At 42.0% G+C, this 22597-nt stretch overlaps 2 protein-coding genes across 2 annotated transcripts in view; one reads left to right on the plus strand and one right to left on the minus strand.

The window, feature by feature from the left end:
• LOC106561179 (peptidyl-prolyl cis-trans isomerase FKBP8) overlaps positions 1-4351 on the minus strand; it is a 56081-nt gene extending 51730 nt beyond the window's left edge. The window contains exons 1-3 of the mRNA XM_014124853.3: positions 3471-4351; positions 2929-3098; positions 2523-2611 (exon numbers count right to left, since the gene is read on the minus strand). Coding sequence (XP_013980328.1) covers positions 2523-2611; positions 2929-3098; positions 3471-3933 — 722 coding nt within the window. The 5' untranslated portion in view covers positions 3934-4351. The remainder of the gene's footprint in view (positions 1-2522; positions 2612-2928; positions 3099-3470) is intronic.
• Positions 4352-7194: 2843 nt separating this feature from the next.
• On the plus strand, positions 7195-22318 carry LOC100196378 (elongation factor, RNA polymerase II, 2). Its single transcript, NM_001141407.3, is given in 3 exon segments — positions 7195-7342; positions 10476-10523; positions 21790-22318. Coding segments are annotated over 3 exon segments (243 nt in total). The 5' UTR covers positions 7195-7204; the 3' UTR covers positions 21847-22318.
• The last annotated feature ends 279 nt before the right edge of the window (positions 22319-22597 follow it).

A 22597-nucleotide genomic window follows, 5' to 3' on the forward strand; every position in this document is an offset into this window, starting at 1 on the left:
CAGGGACAAAGGGAGAGATTCACCTCAGAAACAGACAGACCAGGGGACTCACCTCAGGGACAGAGGGAGAGATTCACCTCAGAAACAGACAGACCAGGGGACTCACCTCAGGGACAAAGGGAGAGATTCACCTCAGAAACAGAGACCAGGGGACTCACCTCAGGGACAAGAGGGAGAGATTCACCTCAGAGGATCACCTTCCTCTCACCCCTATTTTTTCTAAAATAGAATTGAACAACTGCTCTGGACCTCGAGAGCTCCACAAACTCAATACAAACAAGACACATAGCATAGGACCACACGTAACAGAGGCGAAGACTTGCAATGCACACGTTACACTGCATCAGGCTCTGGCAAGAAATATAAAACCACACAGAGGCATGACACAGTCTAAGGGAACCCTTGCTCATGGATCCTCAGAAACGGCTAGATTCTGGAAAGTAGAGCGCAAACAACGAATCTTTACATATAGGACAGCTGTTTTATCTTTATACTGCTTTGTCCACAAATTGTTTGTCTCTTCTCAATTAGCTACATTCAGTTCTTTGTAAATATCAAGAGGAAGATCCTAAACAACATGATGATTGGGTAATCTATGTGGGAGATTACACATGTTGCGTGGCACACTGTTCATTACCTTTATCCTATTTTGTTTACCTGTTAGAAACACGCAGTTATATGGCTGTGGATGAACAAAATTATTTTAGACTTTTTATGAAGGTAGCATGACATTTGCCAGCAAATAACTAATAACATTTAACATTTGCCAGCGAATAATTTCTGCCATTTCGTTCAGTTAGTTTTCTTTTACAACTCAAGCGGTAATTTGAAAAATAATGATCAGGTTACAATGTTGAAGTAAATATTGGATGTGAAGTATGATATGAGTTTGTTTCGGATCCACAGGTGTCAATGTGTTACGTTCTATACATACAATGGCTTATTAATGGGACGTGGGTTGTAAACCCAAGCCATTGGCTGTAATTTTAGTGGTGTCATCCCATAGGGCGTGAGAGAGGGTAGAGGCTTCTGGCCGAGTGTGAATGGTGAGTGGAGGAGGCCATCTGCTCCCGTTAATGGTTCATTAGTCAGGCTGCCCTCTGATCAGCAGGTACACTAGGACTGCCTCTTAGCGTGATAATATATGTTACATTCCTTATTAAAATGAGGGGTGATGGATGGCTAAGTCTGTTTGGGTTTTGACAACAAATGATAAGCGCAAACCAGATGGGATGACGTATCGCTGCAGAATGCTGTGTTAGCCATAACAAGTGTGCCTTGAATTCTAAATAAATCACAGATAGTGTCATTAGCAAAACACCTCCACACCATCACACCTCCTCCATGCTTCACGGTGGGAACCACACATGCAGAGATCATCCGTTCACCTACTCTGCGTCTCACAAAGACACAGCGGTTGGAACCAAAAATCGCACATTTTGACTCATCAGACTAAAGGACATATTTCCACCGGTCTAATGTCCATTGCTTGTGTTTCTTGGCTCAAGCAAGTCTCTTCTTATTGGTGTCCTTTTAGTAGTGGTTTCCTTGCAGCAATTCGACCATGAAGGCTTGATTCACTCAGTCTCCTCTGAACAGTTAATGTTGAGATGTGGAAGGTAACTCTGTCTTCCTTTCATGTGGCGGTCCTCATGAGTGCCAGTTTCATCATCGCACTTGATGGTTTTTGCAACTGCACTTTGAAGAAACTTTCAAAGTTCTTGAAATGTTCCGGATTGACTGTCCTTCATGTCTTAAAATAATGACGGACTGTCGTTTCTCTTTGCTTATTTGGGCTCCCGAGTGGCGCAGTGGTCTAAGGTACTGCATCTCAGTGCAAGAGGTGACACTACAGTCCCTGGTTCAAATTCAGGCTGTATCACATCTGTCTGTGATTTGGGAGTCCTATAGGGCAGCGCACAATTGGCCCAGCGTCGTTTGGGTTTGGCTGGGGTAGGCCGTCATTGTAAATAAGAATTTGTTCTTAACTGACTTGCATAGTTAAATGAAGGTTAAATAAATATATATATTTGAGCTATTCTTGCCGTAATATGGACTTGATCTTTTACCAAATAGGGCTATCTTCTGTATACCACTCCTACCATGACACAACACTGGCTCAAATGCATTAAGAAGGAAAGAAATTCCACAAATGAACTTTTAACAAGGCACAGCTGTTAATTGAAATTAATTCCAGGTGACTATCTCATGAAGCTGGTTGAGAGAATGCCAAGAGTGTGCAAAGCTGTCATCAGGCTGGCTACTTTGAAGAATCTCAAATATAAAATATATTTTGATTTGTTTAACACTTCTTTGCTTATTACATGATTCCATATGGGTTGTTTCATTGTTTCGATGTCTACACTATTATTCTACAATGTAGAAAATATTTAAAAATGAAGAAAAACCCTGGAATGAGTAGGTGTGTCCAAACTTTGACTTGAACTGTATATATTATTGTTGTGATTGTGTATTTTCCCTACAGTGGTGCTGTTGATCATGACACTCCCAGCGGTGTTTACCTTCCCAGAAGTCCATAGGTGTACTGTGAATCTGCCAGCAGTAATGTGATCTCGTCCTGTTGCATGGCTATAGCACACTCCTCCAGGGCCTGTGTGTCAAAAAGCACTGTGTTACCCACAGCTCCCTCACTGTTAATGGTTTATTTGCACACATATGAAAATCCATTGATGAACAGTTATTAATTTACCTCGCAATCATTGAAACACTATAGAAATATAGAATACCAATGGACAATTTCCAATTCTGTTGAGTTATGGCTACACTGAGACCTATAGCTATCACATGTACATTCTCTGAAGGATAAGTCCAACCCTGTGTTATGTTTATGCAGTTGTGTGTGACAGGGTGCAGGACAGGTGTGTTGACAACAGGACATGTTCCAATCAGAATGTCTTTAGGTCCCACCTGGTTGACATCTCCCTCTCCGATGACGAACACCAGTTTAGGGTCTTTCTCCACCACACTCCGATCCTCCAGCACTCCCTGCATTTTGACTGTGACCTCCTGACCCCAGGCTGGGTGCTCAGCTTTCTGGGGGCCAGGCGCCAGCACCTTCTTCCTCAACAGTCGGTCATCTGGGAGAAGGAAGGATCAAGGGACGGACAGAGAGAAGGAGGAGGGAGGGTGAAAGAGGAAGCAGAGGATTAATCTGCTTGTTGTTGATCAAAGAGGCACTTGGAGAAAAAACAACTATTAGGAAAGGGCATAATGTCGTGTAATACAGTTTAAATGAAACATCATTTCATTAATTAGATTGCCATGACCACGAAGAAACATGACTCGAAAAAAAAATCTGTAGAATTTGTTTGTAAGCAAATTACAGGCAGTGCCACAACAATTGACAGACAAATGTGTTTACAATAAAACAACAAAGTTTGCCATGAGTGCAATATTGCTTCAACAAACCAAAGTTTTATGATGATGACTGTATTGAATGAGTAACATACCTGTGATGTCCTCCCAGTCTTCAGCCAGGAACAGCTCCTCAAAGCTGGAGGAGATCCACTGCACCATCTCATGGTCTGGGAAGAGACTCTCCTCTGAGCTCTCCCTGTCCTCCACAGACTCTGTCTCGCTGAACCTCACTGTTTTTGCAAAACTGGGGGTCTTCTTCAGCTTCCTCTCTTCCACACAGGGGGTCTCTGTCTTCTCTGTGATAGGGAGGGTGTTTAATGTAGTGCCAGCGTTCCCTCCACCCTGGCATTCTATCCTGGGGTCTCCCTCCCCATGGGGCTCCGTATCTTCCTGCTGAGGTCCATGGGACAGTTCCTTCTCTTTCTGACTGTCCTTGTCACCAGGACCTGTGTAGGCCTCCTTCAACTCTGGCTCATTGGTCTCCACCACCCGCTTCTCTTGCTCTCCAGGGCAGGGCTCTGTCTCCATCTCAATACAGGGAGCAATGGACACCATCTGTAAAGGCCTCCAAGAGATGAGCTTCCTCCGGCCTATCTATCCCCACGCTGCCTGCCTGGCCGGTTGGTTCTGTAGTGTGGAAGCAGTCGTTCGGTCTAGTTACAGCTGAGAAGTGCCTTCATCCATTAGCGACAGTCTGTAGTTTTTATGAAAACCGAAATCCACATAAATTCCTGTTAAATCCAATTTAAAAACATCCATAACCAGCCCAAAATCCCAGTTGCATCAATTGTTTTCCAGAGCTTTGTTTTATCAACTAGAGCTATACACAGTCTCACCTCAACCTCCTATCAATCCTGCTACTCTTTGTTAGCCTACATATTCCAGAGAGTTAGGAGCAACAAGAAATTATCAATGGAAAGAAATTGTACAACAAATGAAGCACATTCGGTCAGCAGGCTTGCGCGGCTGTAAACTGTAGGATTAGAAGAGTAAAATCTAATCTTCTTGAAAGTCTGTAAGCTTCTTAATGACTTCATCGTGCTGCTCCATCATGCCGTTTCCATAAATGCTTTCCACCAATAAGATCTCAGCGACTGCCGTCTTGGGTTCAGTTTTGTTTTACGATGTGGCGCAAGATCTTATTTTCCCCTTTTAAGTAGACAAGTGTTAAGAGGGAGACCTAGAATGGCCCTGATGACCTGTGTGAGACGATGGGTGCTTTTTTTGAGTTGAGTGGATTTCCCTTAATATACTTATCATCAACAATGTATGCACTTTCTTTCACTGATTTAATCCTCTAATACGTTTGAAGGGAAAATCAATCAAACAGGAACATTTGAGTGGCACAATCTAGATATTACTATAAGATCTGGGGATAATATATTTCTACAAACAGAACAGGTTTTTCTAGGGTTGCCACATACCTTCTGTGGAAGAGGAACCAGTAAACAACACTTTCAAGACAAGACAGGGCTCGGTCCTATAGTGACTAGAGTGTATTATCTTAATAACTCATGGCATGGCAGCCTTCAACCAATATCAGTATACACAGCCCTCAATTCAAAACGCACTCACAATTTAATTGAAAACAGCTTTTGTTTTGAAACAATGTGTGCATTATTTGGAGTGTCTGTTAGATATCCCTTGGCACTGTGTCAACATAATATAAAATATTTGTTTTATTAATTCAGATAAAGTTACTGAGATATTGCAGTAATTGTATACAGTTATTAAAAGCTGCTTTTTTGAGTGTGTGTCATTGCTGTTTCTGGTCATGTCGCAACAGGAAAAGTGAAACAAAAATATTCAGACTGTCATGCCTAAACTTAAGACCACTTTCCCAATTTGACTGAAGGTAAAATGAGCCATTCAGTGAATAATTTTTTTTATTTCACCTTTATTTAACCAGGTAGGCCAGTTGAGAACAAGATCTCATTTACAACTGCGACCTGGCCAAGATAAAGCAAAGCAGTGTGACACAAACAACACAAAGTTACACATGGGATAAACAAACGTACAGTCAATAACACAATAGAAAAATCTATATACAGTGTGTGCAAATGTAGTAAGATTAGGGAGGGAAGGCAATAAATAGGCCATAGTGGCGAAATAATTACAATTTAGCAATTAAACACTGGAGTGATAGATGTGCAGAAGATGAATGTGCAAGTAGAGTTACTGGGGTGCAAAGGAGCAAAAAATAAATAACAATATTGGGATGAGGTAGTTGGATGGGCCATGTACAGGTGCAATGATCGGTAAGCTGCTCTGACAGCTGATGCTTAAAGTTAGTGAGAGAGATATAAGACTCCAGCTTGCTATGGTTATTTACCTGAAATGGGTATTGAGATAGACAGACAGGTTTACACTTATAGCTGGATGTCTTGTTGTACCAATTCTGTATAGACTGATTTAAAAAATATGTAAACTTTCTGGATGGAAAATCTCAAAATAATGTTAGATGAATGATTTAATTGACCACTCAATGGGGAAATGGTTATCTGAGTTAAACTAAATGCACTAAAGAAAGCCAATGCCAAGTATCTACTTTTTGCTGTAATCAAATGATTTTTAATAGTACATATATATATGTTTTTATGACCCCCTCTGTTTTAGCCTCAACCTCCTTAACACTGTTGCACTGCAAAACATCTTAGAGCGATTCACTGAAAGGACCCTAAACATGAGACTAACATACACCTGCACAAGAGCCACACTTGCATTCTATGATTCCTTAATACCATCACTAGAGAGTTTTGGGATTTGGGTTGTTAAATCTCCTGAGGTATATTATCCCACATAGTAGCTACAACCGACAAGAGCATTCACAGTGATAATCTTTAGGGTCTGAATTCAGTATTGCCTCTTACATTACTGTCATTAGACAGCATACTGTACACTATATATTTGCTGTGATAAGTGTTGTTGATATAGTCTGGTTCAGATAGTCATAGAGAATCTCAGACAGCCATATGGCAATTAAAGACTCCATTTGTGACTGTGAGAGAGCTCCTCATTAATCCAAGGCCCAAGCATCTTGACTGTTAGGGATTATGCTTTTAATTAACCCAAATTCCCTCGTTTTTCATCACTGTCCGTTTCACATCATCTGTCTGCGAGCACGGGATTGGCCAGATCAACAGAATATATTTTGGTATTTTTAATCTAGTTCAGAATAAAATTGTTTTTTAAATATTTTTTTCTAGATTTCATATTTCCATGGTTTTCAATATGGCGATTATTATGACTTCAGGGCAGTAGAATAAATTGGATCCTAGGTTATAAACATATTTGTTTTTTATTACCCAATAGGGAGATGATATTATAATAATCATCACATGAAATATAGTAATAACAATGATTATGATTCATTATTATTTACAATAGAAGCATACCAAAACATAGCATTTTTGTGTCACACAAGCAATCTTCCAAAAGATTTTGGTGACATAGAGTCAGTAGGCCGATACTATATATTCAGCATTTTGTCTGTGATAGGTCTACCTCAAATTGCTTTCAGTCTATTAGGGAAAGGCTCTCTAGATGCGGGTGTATTTTAACAGAGAGCTTTTCCTCCTTTTCCTTCTCATTCAGTAGGAAGAAAAGACGACCTATGCAAACATTCTTCTAAAGTAACCTACAGTATGACATTGTTATTGTAATATCAAAACAAAGACATGCAAAGACATGTACATGAAGTGTGAGTGTGTGTGTGTGTGTGTGTGTGCGTGTGTGACGTGATCACGGCAACGCATGCAACGTTAACTCCGCCTAGGTCCAAGTGACGTTTCACAGAGAATGTCGCCAATTTACCTCAGTTGTAGACATGGCAGCGCTGAGACAGGAGCATCGGTATGGGCTCTCCTGTGCAAAAATCAACAAAAACGTTCCAAATAAAACTCTGTATCACGTCAAGCTAACTGATACCGCCATTCGAACGCTTGAAGCCTATCAAAATCTTAAGGTATGTCCCATCGGTTTAATTTGCTCTTGCTTGGGTGTTTGTTTAATTGGATACTCCGACTATAGTCTAATCGCAATGAAAAGATGTAGACCACTGGGTAAAAAGTTCCATCAAGTTCAGAAAGTGTCAGCGACCTAGTAGCCTATCGTTTATTGTGCTTGTTGCTATCTATGGTTTATTGATCGATGGCATAGTTTACAGTTTTAGTGGTCTATGGTTGTTTGATTATATGGGACCATAGAAGTTATGCCACAGCATCCAATACACACTTTGAGATTGCTTTGAAAATGTCCTCCGATTGCTTTAACTTTCATTCGGGTGGTGCATGTTTGTAGTGTAGTCTATAGCCTCTGTGATCATTGATGTTTCGAAGTAACATTTTTTATGTGACTTAATAGTCCAAACAACTATTCGTCATTTAGAAACACAAAGAAATAATGCTTAGAATTTGAAAATAAATAGCGTAAGACCATATTTATGCTCTCATCAGCGCTTTAACCTACCTGCGAATAATGGCACTCAACATTCATTGTAAATTGCAAATCTATCCAGCAATCGTGTTATTTTAAAAGTAAAATAGCCTACATAAGCTGTCATGGTTTCTGATAATGTTGCAGTTTATCATTTAGAAAAATGTGTAGCCTAATAGGCATATGGTTATGTGACATGGATAATATGCAGTAAGCATTTCTAAATAACTGTAGCCTAGCCTGTGTTTTTTTTTAGATAAAAAATACCTTTGGTGCCTGTTGTCAGTGTTAGAAAAAGTACTCAACTGTCATACTTGAGTAAAAGTAAAGATACCTTAATAGAAATTACTCAAGTAAAAGTCAAAGTATCTGGTTTTAAATGTACAGTGGTGGAAAAAGAACTACATTGTCATACTTGAGTAAAAGTAAATGCTGTCAATTAAATTCCTTATATTAAGCAAACCAGATGGCACACTTTTCTTGATGTTTATTTAATTTACGGACAGCCAGGGGCACACTCCAACACTCAGACACAATTTACAAACGCAGCATTTGTGTTTAGTGAGCCTGCCAGATCAGAGGCAGTAGGGGTGACAATGCGTTATATTGATAAGTGTATGAATTGGACCCTATTGCTGTCCTGCCTGAGCATTTGAGATATAATGAGTAGTTGTGGGTGTCAGGGAAAATGTATGGAGTAAAAAGTACATATTGTCTTTACAGATACCCCCCCAAAAAACGACTTAAGTAGTACTAAGTATTTTACTTAGCCTACAACAGGCAGTTGTGTAGTAACTATGAAAAGTAGGGACAACTTGGATACCTCTACAGTCAATTGCTGTAAATCTGGACAGAAGTTGGATGGGGGCTCTGTCAGTTTCAGCCCAACCCCCGAGTCTGTTGTTGTTTGTTGGGTGGCAGGGAAGTTTTGTTGCTGTGCTCTTGTGCGTTGTTTTGCCCTTTAAACGTTTAGAAGCCGCCCAATTCCAGAGATTATCGTCCATCAGGCAGTGTTAAACTATGGGTTGCATTTCCCAATGAAAATGCATGGCAACTCTCACACCTGCTGTAGTGACATGAATGTAAACAGATATAACATATATATACAGGGGTCTGCTCTCTTTTCAATAGGCTTTTTTTATAAGTCAAGTTTTTATTAACCAAATATGTATAGCTCATGTATAACTACAGTGTGGGATTTAGTTCATCATGCTTCTTCACAAGGTTAAGTCAGGTCATTATCAGTTTCTGTGGGTTTCACTCTGTATGAGTAAATTAAGTGCCAGCCCGTAATGTTCATCATGCAACTGACCCATAAAACAAATGGATTCCTAATAAGCCTACCCTTTAAAATACAACACGAGCTGTAGGCCTATTGAGCAATGACCAGAGGGAAAGAGAGCAGCATGATGACCTCTCCCAAAAGCATCTACAATAGATAAACAGGCCTGTTGACCATGGCTGCAGCTGAACCTTTCAGATAATGGCTCTTATCTCTTGACCCTGTATCATGCTAGGAGTACCTCAGAGATAACAGTTTTTGTTCTCTCCAATGTTACATACTAGTCATATACTAGTCATATACAGGTACTGATCCTTCTTGACTGTTCAGGAACACTTGAAACATGCACAGTGTGGTCACCTCTTTACAGTTACATAAAGGCTTATTTGGAGGACAGCTTTGTACATAGAGGGCAGGTTTGTGCAAGTCACAGTACGGAGGAATGATAAAATGTATCTCACTTGTAAACAAAGGTAGAGTTAGTTCTTAAGCCTGCCTCTACCTTTAGTCATTTTGATGAGAAATCAGCTGAGAAAATGGGATTCTACTCTAAAAGCTTTGTGATGAGGCTATTTCCTTGATTCTCTCTATCTCCCCTCTCACTCTCTCTCTCCCCTCTCTCACTCTCTTGTTCTCTCTCACTTGCTCTGTATCTTCCCTCTCTCTCCCCTCTCTCTCTCCATTGTTCTCTCACTCCCCTCCCCTCTCTCTCACTCCCCTCCCCTCTCTCTCTCTCCTCTCTCTTGCTATCTCTCACTTGCTCTGTATCTTCCCTCTAGCACTCTCTCCCCTCTCTCTCACTCTCTCACTTGCTCTAGATCTTCCCTCTCTCTGACTCTCTCTCCCCTCTCTCTCACTCTCTCTTGCTCTCTATCGCCTTCCCTCCCTCCCCAATTTCCAATTGACTATGAGAACTGGTTGAGTGAAACCAGTTTTCTGTGCTCTAGATTGATTAATCAGAGACATTCCAGTGCAGATTAGTGGTGAAGCAACATTGATCTGTGCGACATTTTATTATTGAATTAACATTTAAGAGGTTGTACTTCGGTCATTGGGGCAAATAAGGGATGGGAAACTATAATTAATGTGATGGTTAGCTAATGGTATAATTTGCCCCACTGAACTAAGTAGCACTGTTTTTAATACATTCTTATCTTGATGAATAAGTAATTATTGCTGTGGGGAAAATTGCCGGTATTGAGAGTGTAATCGCAGCAAATATATCTACTAACAGAGCTTGACCAGATATGTAATATTTATTATTAAATAACTATTTAATTTTACCTGATGTATTTTAGGTTTAATCGTATTTTATTTACCTGCAATGCTTGAGTCTGTTATATTACATGATAACCACTTTCCTCTTTTTGTCTCTCCCCAGGGATCCTTACCAAATCAGCCAGCAATTTGCTTCAAGGGGAGCCAGGGGGTAAGATGAATGTGTTTTTGCACATCCTTTCTAATGCTTCAGAAATTAAATGCTTTAATTAGTTCTGATTTGCCGTACAGGCAGCACATTGGTAACAGTTCCTCCACTGCATTTTTTATGAGATTCAAAACCATGGTTTGAAACAAGAGGGCAGTTCAGTTGCATGCATCCACTGACTAAACCCTGAAGGCCTGCCTGATTAGATTGCACATGTTGTGAGGATATTGTTCTATTGTTCAGCTGGTGGTTATTGTTGCCTTATAGAGATATACAGTAAGAATGGAGCTGTTCTCACATTTGTCGTTATAAATATATTAAAAGCTTGACTGCCTTGCAAAGGGACTATCAGTGTTTAATGTGACCTTTGCATTTGTGGTATGTGTGAGTTTAGGTTTGTTATGCTTCAGCTTTCCATGTAAGATTTAGAACTGGATTCAATCAGTCACGCTACAGCAATGTTTATACAGAGTCTTTATTTACACAACTACAGTACTGCCAGTTATTCTGAAAACTGGAAGCATATACCTGGTATTCTCACAGTATTCCAGGACCATGTTTGTGATTTTATCTGACTACACGGAAAAATATGTGATAATATGCTAATGCATAAATACTGCTAACCAGGTTTGTTTAATTGTAGCTATGTGTCATGTTATCCTTGATGCTGAGTGTAGTCAGACCTAGCACATAATCTACAGAAACACTTGGCAGTGAAAGGGAGAAGACATTCCTGTGAAGCAGCAGTAAAGAAAGATGCCTGTGTCCAACCAGATTAGCCGGGCACTAAAGCACCCTCCCCAGCGCTGCCTGCTAGCCTACTGCACATTTACTACACAATCAGCCCTGTCTAAAAGGAGCTGCTCTAATCCCTGCATTGACCAAAGTGACTTTGCTCTGTACACAAACGCTGGCCTGTGTGCTCACACAGGCCCTAAGAGAGGGTACACTATACCCCCAGGCTGCTAGCCAGGTTACTGGGTCAGGCTGGCAACTGAAAAGGCTTTGTTTGGAGAGGGGGAGGAGGTTGGGGAGGAGGTTGGGGAGTTGGTGAACCCGAGGGAGCCCCATGTCTCCACGCCTGTTGTCTCTGTGTAGACATGAAAGAGCTGAGATGAGGAAAGGGGGATGCTATGGCAGCCGTGGAGTTGTTCTCCCTCTGTCTGCACTGTTCTTTATGGCGCGTCATCAGAAAATAATAAAGTACTCTGATACAGAATGTAGCTTAAGTAAACACAAACATATGTAAGCCAGCGAGTGTTGTAATTGAACATATGCAAAATCTAAGAGATGAATACGGATAGGTGACATCAGTCCTTCTATTTAGCAATTTTGAGTGTGTGCAATTAAAGTATGCTTTAATCACTGAATAGGATTTTGTGATTATATCTTTGTTGGCACATTATATATTCAAATTGCTTTGGCGGAATTCAAGCATAGGCTCCCTCCCCCTCTGACAGCGGCCCCCTGCGCTGGCCGATTGGGCATTAATGAGCTATCTGCCGTTGGAGGGAGAGCAGATTAAGCTGTTAATGGGGGGAGGATGGTGGTGAATGTGGCAGACTGGGGTACACCAGACAGAGGGGGACCAATGGGCTCTAAGGTTCCTAACAGTACAGTCACAATAAACAGTGTCCTTACCCATCATATCTACAGCAGCTCTTAATATTTCAAAAACAGTGTTGAGTTATATCAAAATCCTGTACTCTTGAGCTGGTGACATCACCCCCAGCCCAAAAGAGATGTGAATGTAGACTAGTGGACGAGGAGTGGGTATGTGATGAGAGGGGTGATGCTTGTGACCAGTGATAGGTGGCATTGTTCTCTCAGGTGTGCCCTACTGGTCCAATAGACTAGATGTAATGTAGTAAACAGAAATCCGGGTGACACTCAAATGATCAAATCGAAAATCAAATCAAATTGTATTTCTCACATGCGCCGAATACAACAGGTGTAGACCTTAGAGTGAAATGCTTACTTACAAGCCCTTAACCAACAATGCATTTTTTTTTTTTAAAGACCCCCAAAAATAAAAGTAACAAATAATTAAAGGGCAGCAGTAAAATAACAATAGCCAGACTATATACAGGGGGTGCTGGTACAGAGTCAATGTGCTGGGGCACCGGTTAGTCGAGGTAATTGAGGTAATATGTACATGTAGGTAGAGTTATTAAAGTGACTATGCCTATATAATAACAGAGAGTACATTTGTGTAAAAGGGGGGGGGCAATGTAAGTAGTCTGGGTAGCCATTTGATTAGATGTTCAGGAGTTTTATGGCTTGGGGGTAGAAGCTGTTAAGAAGCCTCTTGGACCTAGACTTGGCGCTCCGGTACCACTTGCCGTGCGGTAGCTGAGAGAACATGATCACTTGGGTGGCTGGAGTCTTTGACAATTTTAAGGGCCTTCCTCTGACACCACCTGGTATAGAGGTCCTGGATGGCAGGAATTGAGGTGGTGTCTGGTTAGACTGTTAACTCTCCTTCCAGACTCACATTAAGCATCTCCAATCCAAAATGAAATCTAGAATTGGCTTCCTATATCGCAACAAAGCATCCTTCACTCATGCTGCCTAACATACCCTCGTAAAACTGAGTATCCTATCGGCAATGTCATTTACAAAATAGCCTCCAACACTCTACTAACAAAATTGGATGTAGTCTATCACAGTGCCACCCGTTTTGTCACCAAAGCCCCATATACTACCCACCACTGTGACCTGTATGCTCTCGTTGGCTGGCCCTCGCTTCATATTTGTCGCCATTCCCACTGGCTCCAGGTCATCTATAAGTATTTGCTAGGTAAAGCCCCGCCTAATCTCAGCTCACTGGTCACCATAGCAGCACCCACCCATAGCACGCACTGTATATTTCTCTCGTCATCCCCAAAGCCAACTCCTCCTTAGGCCACCTTTCCTTCCAGTTCTCTGCTGCCAATGACTGGAACAAATTGCAAAAATCACTGAAGCTGGAGTCTTATTTCTCCCTCACTAACTTTAAGCACCAGTTGTCAGAGCTGCTTACCGATCATTGCACCTGTACATAGGCCATCTGTAAATAGCCCACCCAACTAACTCATCCCCATGTTGTTATTTGCTCCTTTGCATCCCTGGATCTCTACTTGCACATTCATCTTCTGCACATCTTTCACTCCATTGTTAATGCTAAATTGTAATTATTTTGCCACTATGGCCTATTTATTGCCTTACCTCCCTAATCTTACTACATTTGCACACACTGTATATAGATTTTTCTATTGCGTTATTGACTGTACGTTTGTTTATCCCATGAGTAACTCTGTATTGTTTGTGTCGCACTGCTTTGCTTTATCTTGGCTAGGTTGCAGTTGTAAATGAGAACTTGTTCTCAACTAGCCTACCTGGTTAAATAAAGGTGACATTTTTTGGGGGGATAAAAACACCTCTGTATACGTTTAGGGTCTACAAAACAGTAGGAACACCTTCCTACTATTGAGTCGCACGCCCTTTTGCTCTCAGAACAGCCTCAATTCTTCGGGGCATGGAATCTACAAGTTGTCGAATGGGTTCCACAGGGATGCTGGCTCATGTTGACTCCAATGCTTCCCACAGTTCAGTGAAGTTGGCTGGATGTCCTTTGAGTGGGGGACCATTCTTGATACAGACGTGAAACTGTGAAAAACCCAGCAGCGTTTCAGTTCTTGACACACTCAAACCGGTGCGCCTTTTTACCTATTCCCATACCCCGTTCAAAGCCACTTAAATATTTTGTATTACCCATTCACCCTCTGAATGGCACACATACACAATCTATGTCTCAATTGTTACAAGGCTTAAAAATCCTTCTTTATCCAGTCTCCTCCCCTTCTTCTGCACTGGTGACATCAATAAGGGATCATAGCTTTCACCTGGATTCACCTGATCAGTCTGTCATGGAAAGAAAAGGTGTTCCTAATGTTTTGTAAACTCAGTGTACATAGCAAATATCTGGACTTAGGTCTGCCCAGCAGCTAACTATGGGGCTATTCTCATTGATGGACATTTAAGGAGAGGAAGCGCGAAGAGATTACACTTGACATAATATGTACGTAAACATTTCAATTTACATGCCATCCTTGCCTTACCTTTTGTTGTGGCTGGCTATGTGACATTATTGCTTGGCAGCTCCAAATTTACCGTAAATATCAGTATCACAGTAACTTAGCCAGTGGCCACTGACTAGCCAGTAAGCTTGCAAATGATTTAACAAAACAAGCAACTTTTCCTCTAAAACCGATTAGCTACAATTTTGAATAATGCAACTAAACAATTCACAAGCCAGTGCAGACAAATAAAGGGTTTATTTTCTCATTTGTACACATATTAAATGTAGCTTGCAAGACCACACAGCTAGATCGCTAGTAACGTTAGCATATCAAACATGAATGTTTACCCCTCTCATACGGACAGAAAATATCAGCTTCAGCCTATTAAAGCTACCTTATAACAAACCAGGCTTCATTTGATCAATATCATGGAAGGCATTATAGGACTGAAAACGTTGATCATTTCCCTGGACATTACTCACCCAAATATTTATATATTCTTAATTCCATTCCTTTGCTTTAGATTTGTGTATATTGTGTATATTGTTGTGAAATTGTTAGATATTACTTGCTGCACTGTTGGAGCTAGAAAGACGAGCATTTCGCTACACCAGCAATAACATCTGCTAAACACGTGTATGTGACAAATAAAATTGGTTTTGATTTGGTGAATTGATTAGCTTCTTGCTGCATTCTTCTTACCAGGAAGGTGGCTCAGAGCATTCAAGGGGGGGAAACACTGAGCTTCCCTTTTTTAAAGCTAAGGCAACAATTTCAGAAAGTAACAGGTGAAAACTTAATAAAAGTCTCAAATATAATGAAAATGTCTATACATTTCAGCTGTATTTTTGCTGTATGAATGTTGGGTTCAACGAAACAATTCTGTTTACACTGCACTGCTTAGAGGGGGGAAACTGTCGGGCGAGTGTTGTGTGCGACCTCCAAAGGTAGCGTTAGAGACGTGAGAAATACAGAAGTTTACATTACGGTAATGTCTCTTGAGAATCGATACCTCCCGACAATCTCTCAAAATTCTCCTTAATTCTCATCAATGAGAATAGATCCTAAATGCTGTCTGGTGCTGAGAGGAGAGTAGAGGAGGTGTTAGGGAGCATTTTTCCCAGGGATCATCTAATGACAACTGTGTGTGGCTCAGCTAGCCCCCCCAGGTCCCTCCTGTCTACCCCCCTGATTATTGTGCCGTTTCACCCTCTGCCTTGGCTGAAGCCTTGGGCGACATCAGGGCCTCCATCTCACATGCGGCTGCCCCGACCCTACCCCCACCCAGAGCGCTCCGCCTCTCCATCTCACTGCAAATTAGCTTTAGCTCTGTGTGTGTGTGTGTGTCGGTGTCGGTGTGTGTGTGTGTGTCGGTGTCGGTGTCGGTGTGTGTGTGTGTGTGTGTCGGTGTGTGCATGCCCGTCAGCTATTTTCCCAAAAGCTAATTAGAATAACAATAAGAGGAATGCCGTCAGAGAGAGGCCCTTTCCCAGTGGCACAACTAGAAGGTGGGGGGAGTCGTCCTTCAGGCACACGTTGCTCTATTCATCCAGATGTGTCAAGCTAGGAAAAAGGCTCTGTGTGCCCTGCGCATCTGAGGCCCACTGTTTTGACTGGCAAAGCTGTTGGCCCCAGTATTTTGGGATCACAGTATCTGAGGGACAAGCCTAATGAGACATCTCCCAGTCCAGGGAAGCCCGGCCCTCTTTCTTTAGCAAGCAGCTCTGATATTGAGAAAGCTAGTGTAGCTCTGAAGTAGGGATTCGAGGAGGATATTATTCCAAGTTACAAGGGCTTTTAGAAAGCACATATTTGCATGTTTTTGTGTAGTAATTAAGCATGTAACTTAACACAGATATGGAACTGGTGGTACGGAGTTCTGATGTTTTGATTGTTTGGTCATTGGACTGAGAACATGTTGATTCCCAGCAGCACTAATCTATCTGGCCTGGCACCGCCACAGAGAGTGTGTGTGGTCACATCTCCAGGATGACTAATAGATCCAGGATGTTGTAGTGCTGCTCACATATTAGCTCAACCAATATGTGTTTGTTTATTAGCACATGTCAAAAAACTATTAGGAATATTGATTGACATGCCCCCATTGTTTATACTTGTACAGCTGTAGTGTTCTCCTTTCATTACATCAACAGTGATAGGAACATCATGGCAGCTATTTATATCACATCACAGGAATAGGCTAAACCAAGGAGATCCTGTTGGATCTAAATCCATCTGTACACCAGTAAGCACTGACCCAGAAGCTAACTAGGAGGGTAATAACATCACTTTGAAATATAGTTTTTTTTTTCTTCACTGAAAGCACTAGTGCAACAAAACGGACATCAGCGAGAGTGAAAAGCAGTATGTGATGTTAGAAAGAGCAATCCTCTGTTCCTCAGATCTTTCTGTTTGTCTGGTTGGTTGTTCGGTTATCAGCAATGGTCACTTTTCCTCAACTCTTCCCACGTCCATTATTTTTCCAGCATTTAAAAATGCAGCACAACAGGATACAAGCAACACTGCCTCTGTAAACAAAGATGGTTACGGAAGTGGAATGGTCAGAGGGGAGAGTTTCTGTCTGAAGTCTGTAGTGCTTGTGTTCTTTAGGGTTCAAATCACTAGAGTACTACAGACTGAGCTATTTTTTCACCTAAAGAAGAATAACAACCTCGTTGTTTACCAGATTTACAGTGGGAGATATACTGTACAGGAATGGAGGGGGTGAGTTACTGGACCATGTGTTTGCTGATGTTGACAGATTAGCCCAGCCTCTCTTGGAGAAGGCACATTTTGCTTGGCATAAGAATCAATACCTTGGGGGATGCTGTAGCCAGGCCAATTGCCTACTCCCTTCAACAACCCCCTTAAAACCGGCAACCCTCCTCTCTGTGGATCCCAAGTCTTTATCAACGGTAGGGCTGACTTGAAGCACAGGAACAAAAAGACAGCCTCACTAAAAGCATGATTTAAAAGAGAGCTGATCTCATGCATTGTGTTCATGATCTATGAGTCATTGATCATACGGTAAACAGCGGGAGGATTGTGGAGAGCAGGAATTAATGTGTCCCGGATTTCCCTGCGGCATCGTCTGCCTGTGTTGCCTTCTATGGTTGTCTGCATGTGTCATTGGAATAATGCCTTCCTCTTTAAACGTCACTTGTAAGCTTCCTAGTTCTGTGTGGAACTTTGTGAATGTCTTAGCAGTGTTTCCTCATAGTACACATGGATCCAGCGTGTGTGTATTGCTGTTTGTGAGGAGATGCAGCGTGGCAGAGGGAGGGAATGCTGTTGGCCCCAGCTCTAATCCACCCCCTCCTCCTCCCAGAGTAGTTCTCTCTGTTCTGTTTGTCCCCTCATTGGGATGCTTTGGTGATCACCACATACCAGAGAGACAGGGTAAGAGAGGACTGTGGAGTACCGTCCCTCATGCACAAGCTGAGCTGGGAGTCACGCTGTGACGGTGCTGTCGTCCTAGCCCTCTCCAGCCGCCCGCCACACGTCCCTGCTGTTCATGAATAATCCAGGCTGGCCGACGGTCCATTGCTCTCAGCTCTGTGGGGGAAGATGCAAGAACAAAAGACAGGCAGCTCACAGCAGCAGCCATGACTGAGCAGACTGGGTTAAGAGGACAATGGCCAGTAGTGTCAGTACAGACAAGGGCAGGAGGCACAGACGAGAGTAAATCACGTTCGTATATCTAGGCACCTGCTCCCATCACTGTGCTGCCATGCTAAATACCAGAGCTAGGATCTCTACCTGCTCGGTAATGTCTACAGACCAAAGAAGAAAAAAACATCACAAAAGAAAATTCTGGCAAATTAGTTCGCAACGAGCCAAGTAATGAACGCAAGAGCAGTGACACAATTTCATGTTAGCAGGCAATATTAACTAAATATGCAGGTTTAAAAATATATACTTGTGTATTGATTTTAAAGAAAGGCATTGATGTTTATGGTTAGGTACATTGGTGCAACGACAGTGCTTTTTTCGCAAATGCACTTGTTAAATCATCACCCGTTTGTCGAAGTAGGCTGTGATTCAATGAGAAATTAACAGGCACCGCATCGATTATATGCAACGCAGGACACGTTAGATAACTACATGATGATATTACTAGTTTAACTAGTGATTATGTTAAGATTGATTGTTAAGAAGATAAGTTTAATGCTAGCTAGCAACTTACCTTGGCTTCTTGCTGCCCTCGCGTAACAGGTAGTCAGCCTGCCATGCAGGCTCCTCGTGGAGTGCAACGTAAGGCAGGTGGTTAGAGCGTTGGACTAGTAACCAGAAGGTTGCAAAAACGAACCCCCTAATCCCTCCTGAACAAGGCAGTTAACCCCCGTTCCTAGGCCGTCATTGAAAATAAGAATGTGTTCTTAATCTGACTTGCCTAGTTAAATAAAGGTGTAAAAAAAAAATATATATATATATATATATATATATATATATATATATATATATATATATATATATATATATATATATATATATATATATAAATAAAAATCGGCAAATCGGTGGCCAATAATACCGATTACCGATTGTTATGAAAACTCGAAATCGGCCCTAATTAATCGTCCATTAAATTCCGATTTAATCGGTCGACCTCTAGTGTTAATGCTGTCTGTGCGTCAGAGGAGGAGTTTTCCATGGACACCAATGAGGGGTGCCCTTTGTCCTGCTCTAACAGCAGAGCCCCCACCAAGTTGTTCTGTTCCAGTCCAGTTCACACCTTACAACAGCCTGAAAGTATTTGACATCTCCAAACACACAGGGCTGGCCAGCCAGCCGGGAGCAGGCTGCAGCATATGTGCCTGGGCCCGGGGCCACAGTGGGGGTTATTGTATCTTCCCCCGCGCCCCATCGAAACTGTTCTGACAAGGTGCTGAGGATTGTCGATCTGATGCCATTTTGCTGGGATGACACTAACTGTCCAACTGCCAAGTTCAGCTCACAGGATGGACACTATTGGACAAAGCTGACTGACTCAGTCCTCTGACAGTACACTGCTCACTGACTCCCATTTGTTCTGTTGGGGAGTTTTTAGAATAATTTACATATGTTATCCATTCTTTCTCACAATTTGTTATAATTGTCCTGTAACTTGTCTTGAGAGTATTGTACCAGGATTTCAACAAAATACATGTTGTGTAATATGGCATAGCTTACTATTTTAAATGTCCTTTGGAATGATCAGATAAAATAAAGAGCACAGACAGAAGTGTGATGCCTAATTCCTGTGGTTAGTGAATGCTAAATAGTGATTTGTTTCCTATGTAGGCCTAAGTAGTTAGTTGGAGGCATTGACCGCTGATGTTGATGTTTGGTTGAAGCGTGACATACAGCCTCAGCTGCAGCGTAGCTTAGGAGATGTTTGATCTTAGTCCTTCCATGTGACCTGCGGGGCTCCCCCGGCTTAACCAGAGATGGAAAGGGAAGGCTCACACTGCCTGGGGAAGACAGGGGCCCCTGAGGCCTGGGGGCCCAGGGCAAGGACAGTTTTATGGTGCAACCTGCCTGCCTGCCTTGTGTGAGTCTGCTTTATGGAAATGCACATCTCTGTTACTCACACTGATATTACACTTACCTGTCAATGTGGGTGGTGGTTCTGGAACAGAAAGGGACCAAGGTAAACGTCATGTTAGATTTCCATCAGTTTGGAAAATGGGAACCCACAAAATATAGATTATTTTCTATTTAGTTTAAAACAAATTATCAATATTTCAAGAGTTTTGTTGTGATTAACATTTGTATAGATTTTTTTTATAAATACACAAAAGCCTACAAATGTAGGCCTAAGCTTTTTTCGTGTACCTTTTCTATTAAGTATTTATTCCAAACCCTCTAGCATGATTAACTGTCCTGGGAAATGTAATCTGAAGATAGGAGAAAGTGGCAGGTAGCCAGTTGATGATGGCCCCTGTGTGCTCAGACAGAGCTTTTAATGGGAGTGCCTCATGCTTTAGGGCCCTTAAACTTCACACCAGGTACTGTAGGGGCTAAAAGCTGCCAGGGGAGATGGTTTCACCCCCAAGAGCCAGGAGTGCAGAGCTGGGAACTAATGGGTTACATTACATATGGGTATGAAGATGGAGAAGAAAGCTGTGAATAAAATGGGGGCGCCCTCAAAATGGACTGACCTGAGTGACATTGATTAGGCAACTCTAACGCTTGGCTGGAGGGGGGTGCTCGATGCTTGCCTCGCACTGAGGGCATAGAAACCGAGGGAAGTGCTGGCGTTATGGGGGTTGGGGTTCTGGGGGGTGCGGGGATTGCACAGCTAAGACTGTAAACCCTGAGCTATGCTCTCCCTAGGGGCAGACAGGCTTTTGTTTATCAGCGTCTCCAATTCAAACAAGTCATTCTCCATTGCAATGCTGTCTGCCTTGACCTACTTTTGGAGCCTCTCTATGACTTGTTGCTTGTAATTTTGGTCAAGACCAAGTCTTGAGGTAATAGGTCCTGACGATATGGCTCTTCTGTTGCTGCTGTTTACTTTGACTCTTTTTTTTGGTTGATGGCAGTTAATTAGCAGAAACCTTAAGCAGCCATTAGTGGAATCGTACCCCACCACTTCACAAAGGGCTGGACAGATATAGGTCAAGTTTGGTCAGTTTGGTCAGTTTGATATCGCAAGTGTCCATGGCTTTGTGGGCTGCCTTGCGTTTTGTGTTCCGCAGTGTGGCTTGCATGTTGTGTGCTATAAAGAGAGCTGAGGCTGGGTGATGGGGGTAGGGTGCATAGCTCGCTGTGGGGTTTGGGGGGGGGGGGTGAAAGGGGAACTGTTTATTGGCTACAAGCTACAGAAGCTGCTTATTGCTGTACTGCATAACTGGGCATTTGTGGCGGCCAGAGTCCTGCCTGCCCCATCTACCCCCAGGCACTGTGCTTTCTGCCAGCCAGCCTGGAATCGATCACTTCCCAAATATAACTAAAGATACTGTTTCAAGGCCACTGACTGTCCTCTGTTTGTCTTATGGCTCCTAATAAAAGTGAAAATATTACCTTATTTTTTGGTAATTTGTGTTGTTCGCCGTGTCACACTAGTCTGACACCATTAGGGAAGTGAAAGTGACTTACTTTCAGATGATTTGGCAACAATTTCTGAATTCTGAGTACTGTATGGCTGTGCACATAGTCAGTCAGTAATCATGCTGGGTCAAAAGAAGTAATCATTCTGTGGCCCATCTCTCTGCCCCTTTCAGGCAGTGTCAGAGGAAGGACCTAAAAATTGTCAAAGACTCAAGCCTCCCAAGTCATAGACTGTTCTCTCTGCTACTGCACTGCAAGCAGTACCGATGCACCAAGCCTGGAACCAACAGGACCCTGAACAGCTTCTTCCCCCAAGCCATAAGTTAATTAAATAGTTAACCAAATAGCTACCTGGACTATCTGCATTTACCCTTTTTGCACAAACTTTGTTTGACTCTTAACATACACTGCTGCTACTGTTTACTATCAATCCTGTTGTCTAGTCACTTTATTCCTATTTATATGTACACATATACCTCAATTACCTCATACTCTTGCACGTCAACTCAGTACTGGTACCTTGTGTATACAGCCAATTTATCGTTACTCACTGTGTATTTATTATCACTTTTATTATTACGTGTTTTACTTTTCTATTCCTCTTTTTTCTTTCTCTGTATTGTTGGGAAGGGCCGTAAGTAAGCATTTCACTGTTAGTCTACACCTGTTGTTTAAGAGCATGTGATGAATAAAATTTAATTTAATTTGATCTTGTCCTCAAATTTCCTCTGCTTATTCAGAATGACGAAAGTTGGAAGAGAGGCATCGGGACAAAATGTCTATTTACATAATATGTACATAAACTTTTCAATTTACATTAGCAAAGGAATGTCCCATGCTGAGAGAGGGGATGACGTTCTTGCTTCGCAGCTCAAATTTACCGTAAATATCACAGTACCCACTAGCCAGTAAGCATGCAAACTATTCAACTAGCTAGCTATGCAAGCAACTTTTAACGTACCATATTGCACTCTTGATTAA

This window comes from Salmo salar, chromosome 10 (genome assembly GCF_965601325.2).
Source record: "Salmo salar chromosome 10, fSalSal1, whole genome shotgun sequence".
NCBI classification, from domain to species: domain Eukaryota; kingdom Metazoa; phylum Chordata; class Actinopteri; order Salmoniformes; family Salmonidae; genus Salmo; species Salmo salar.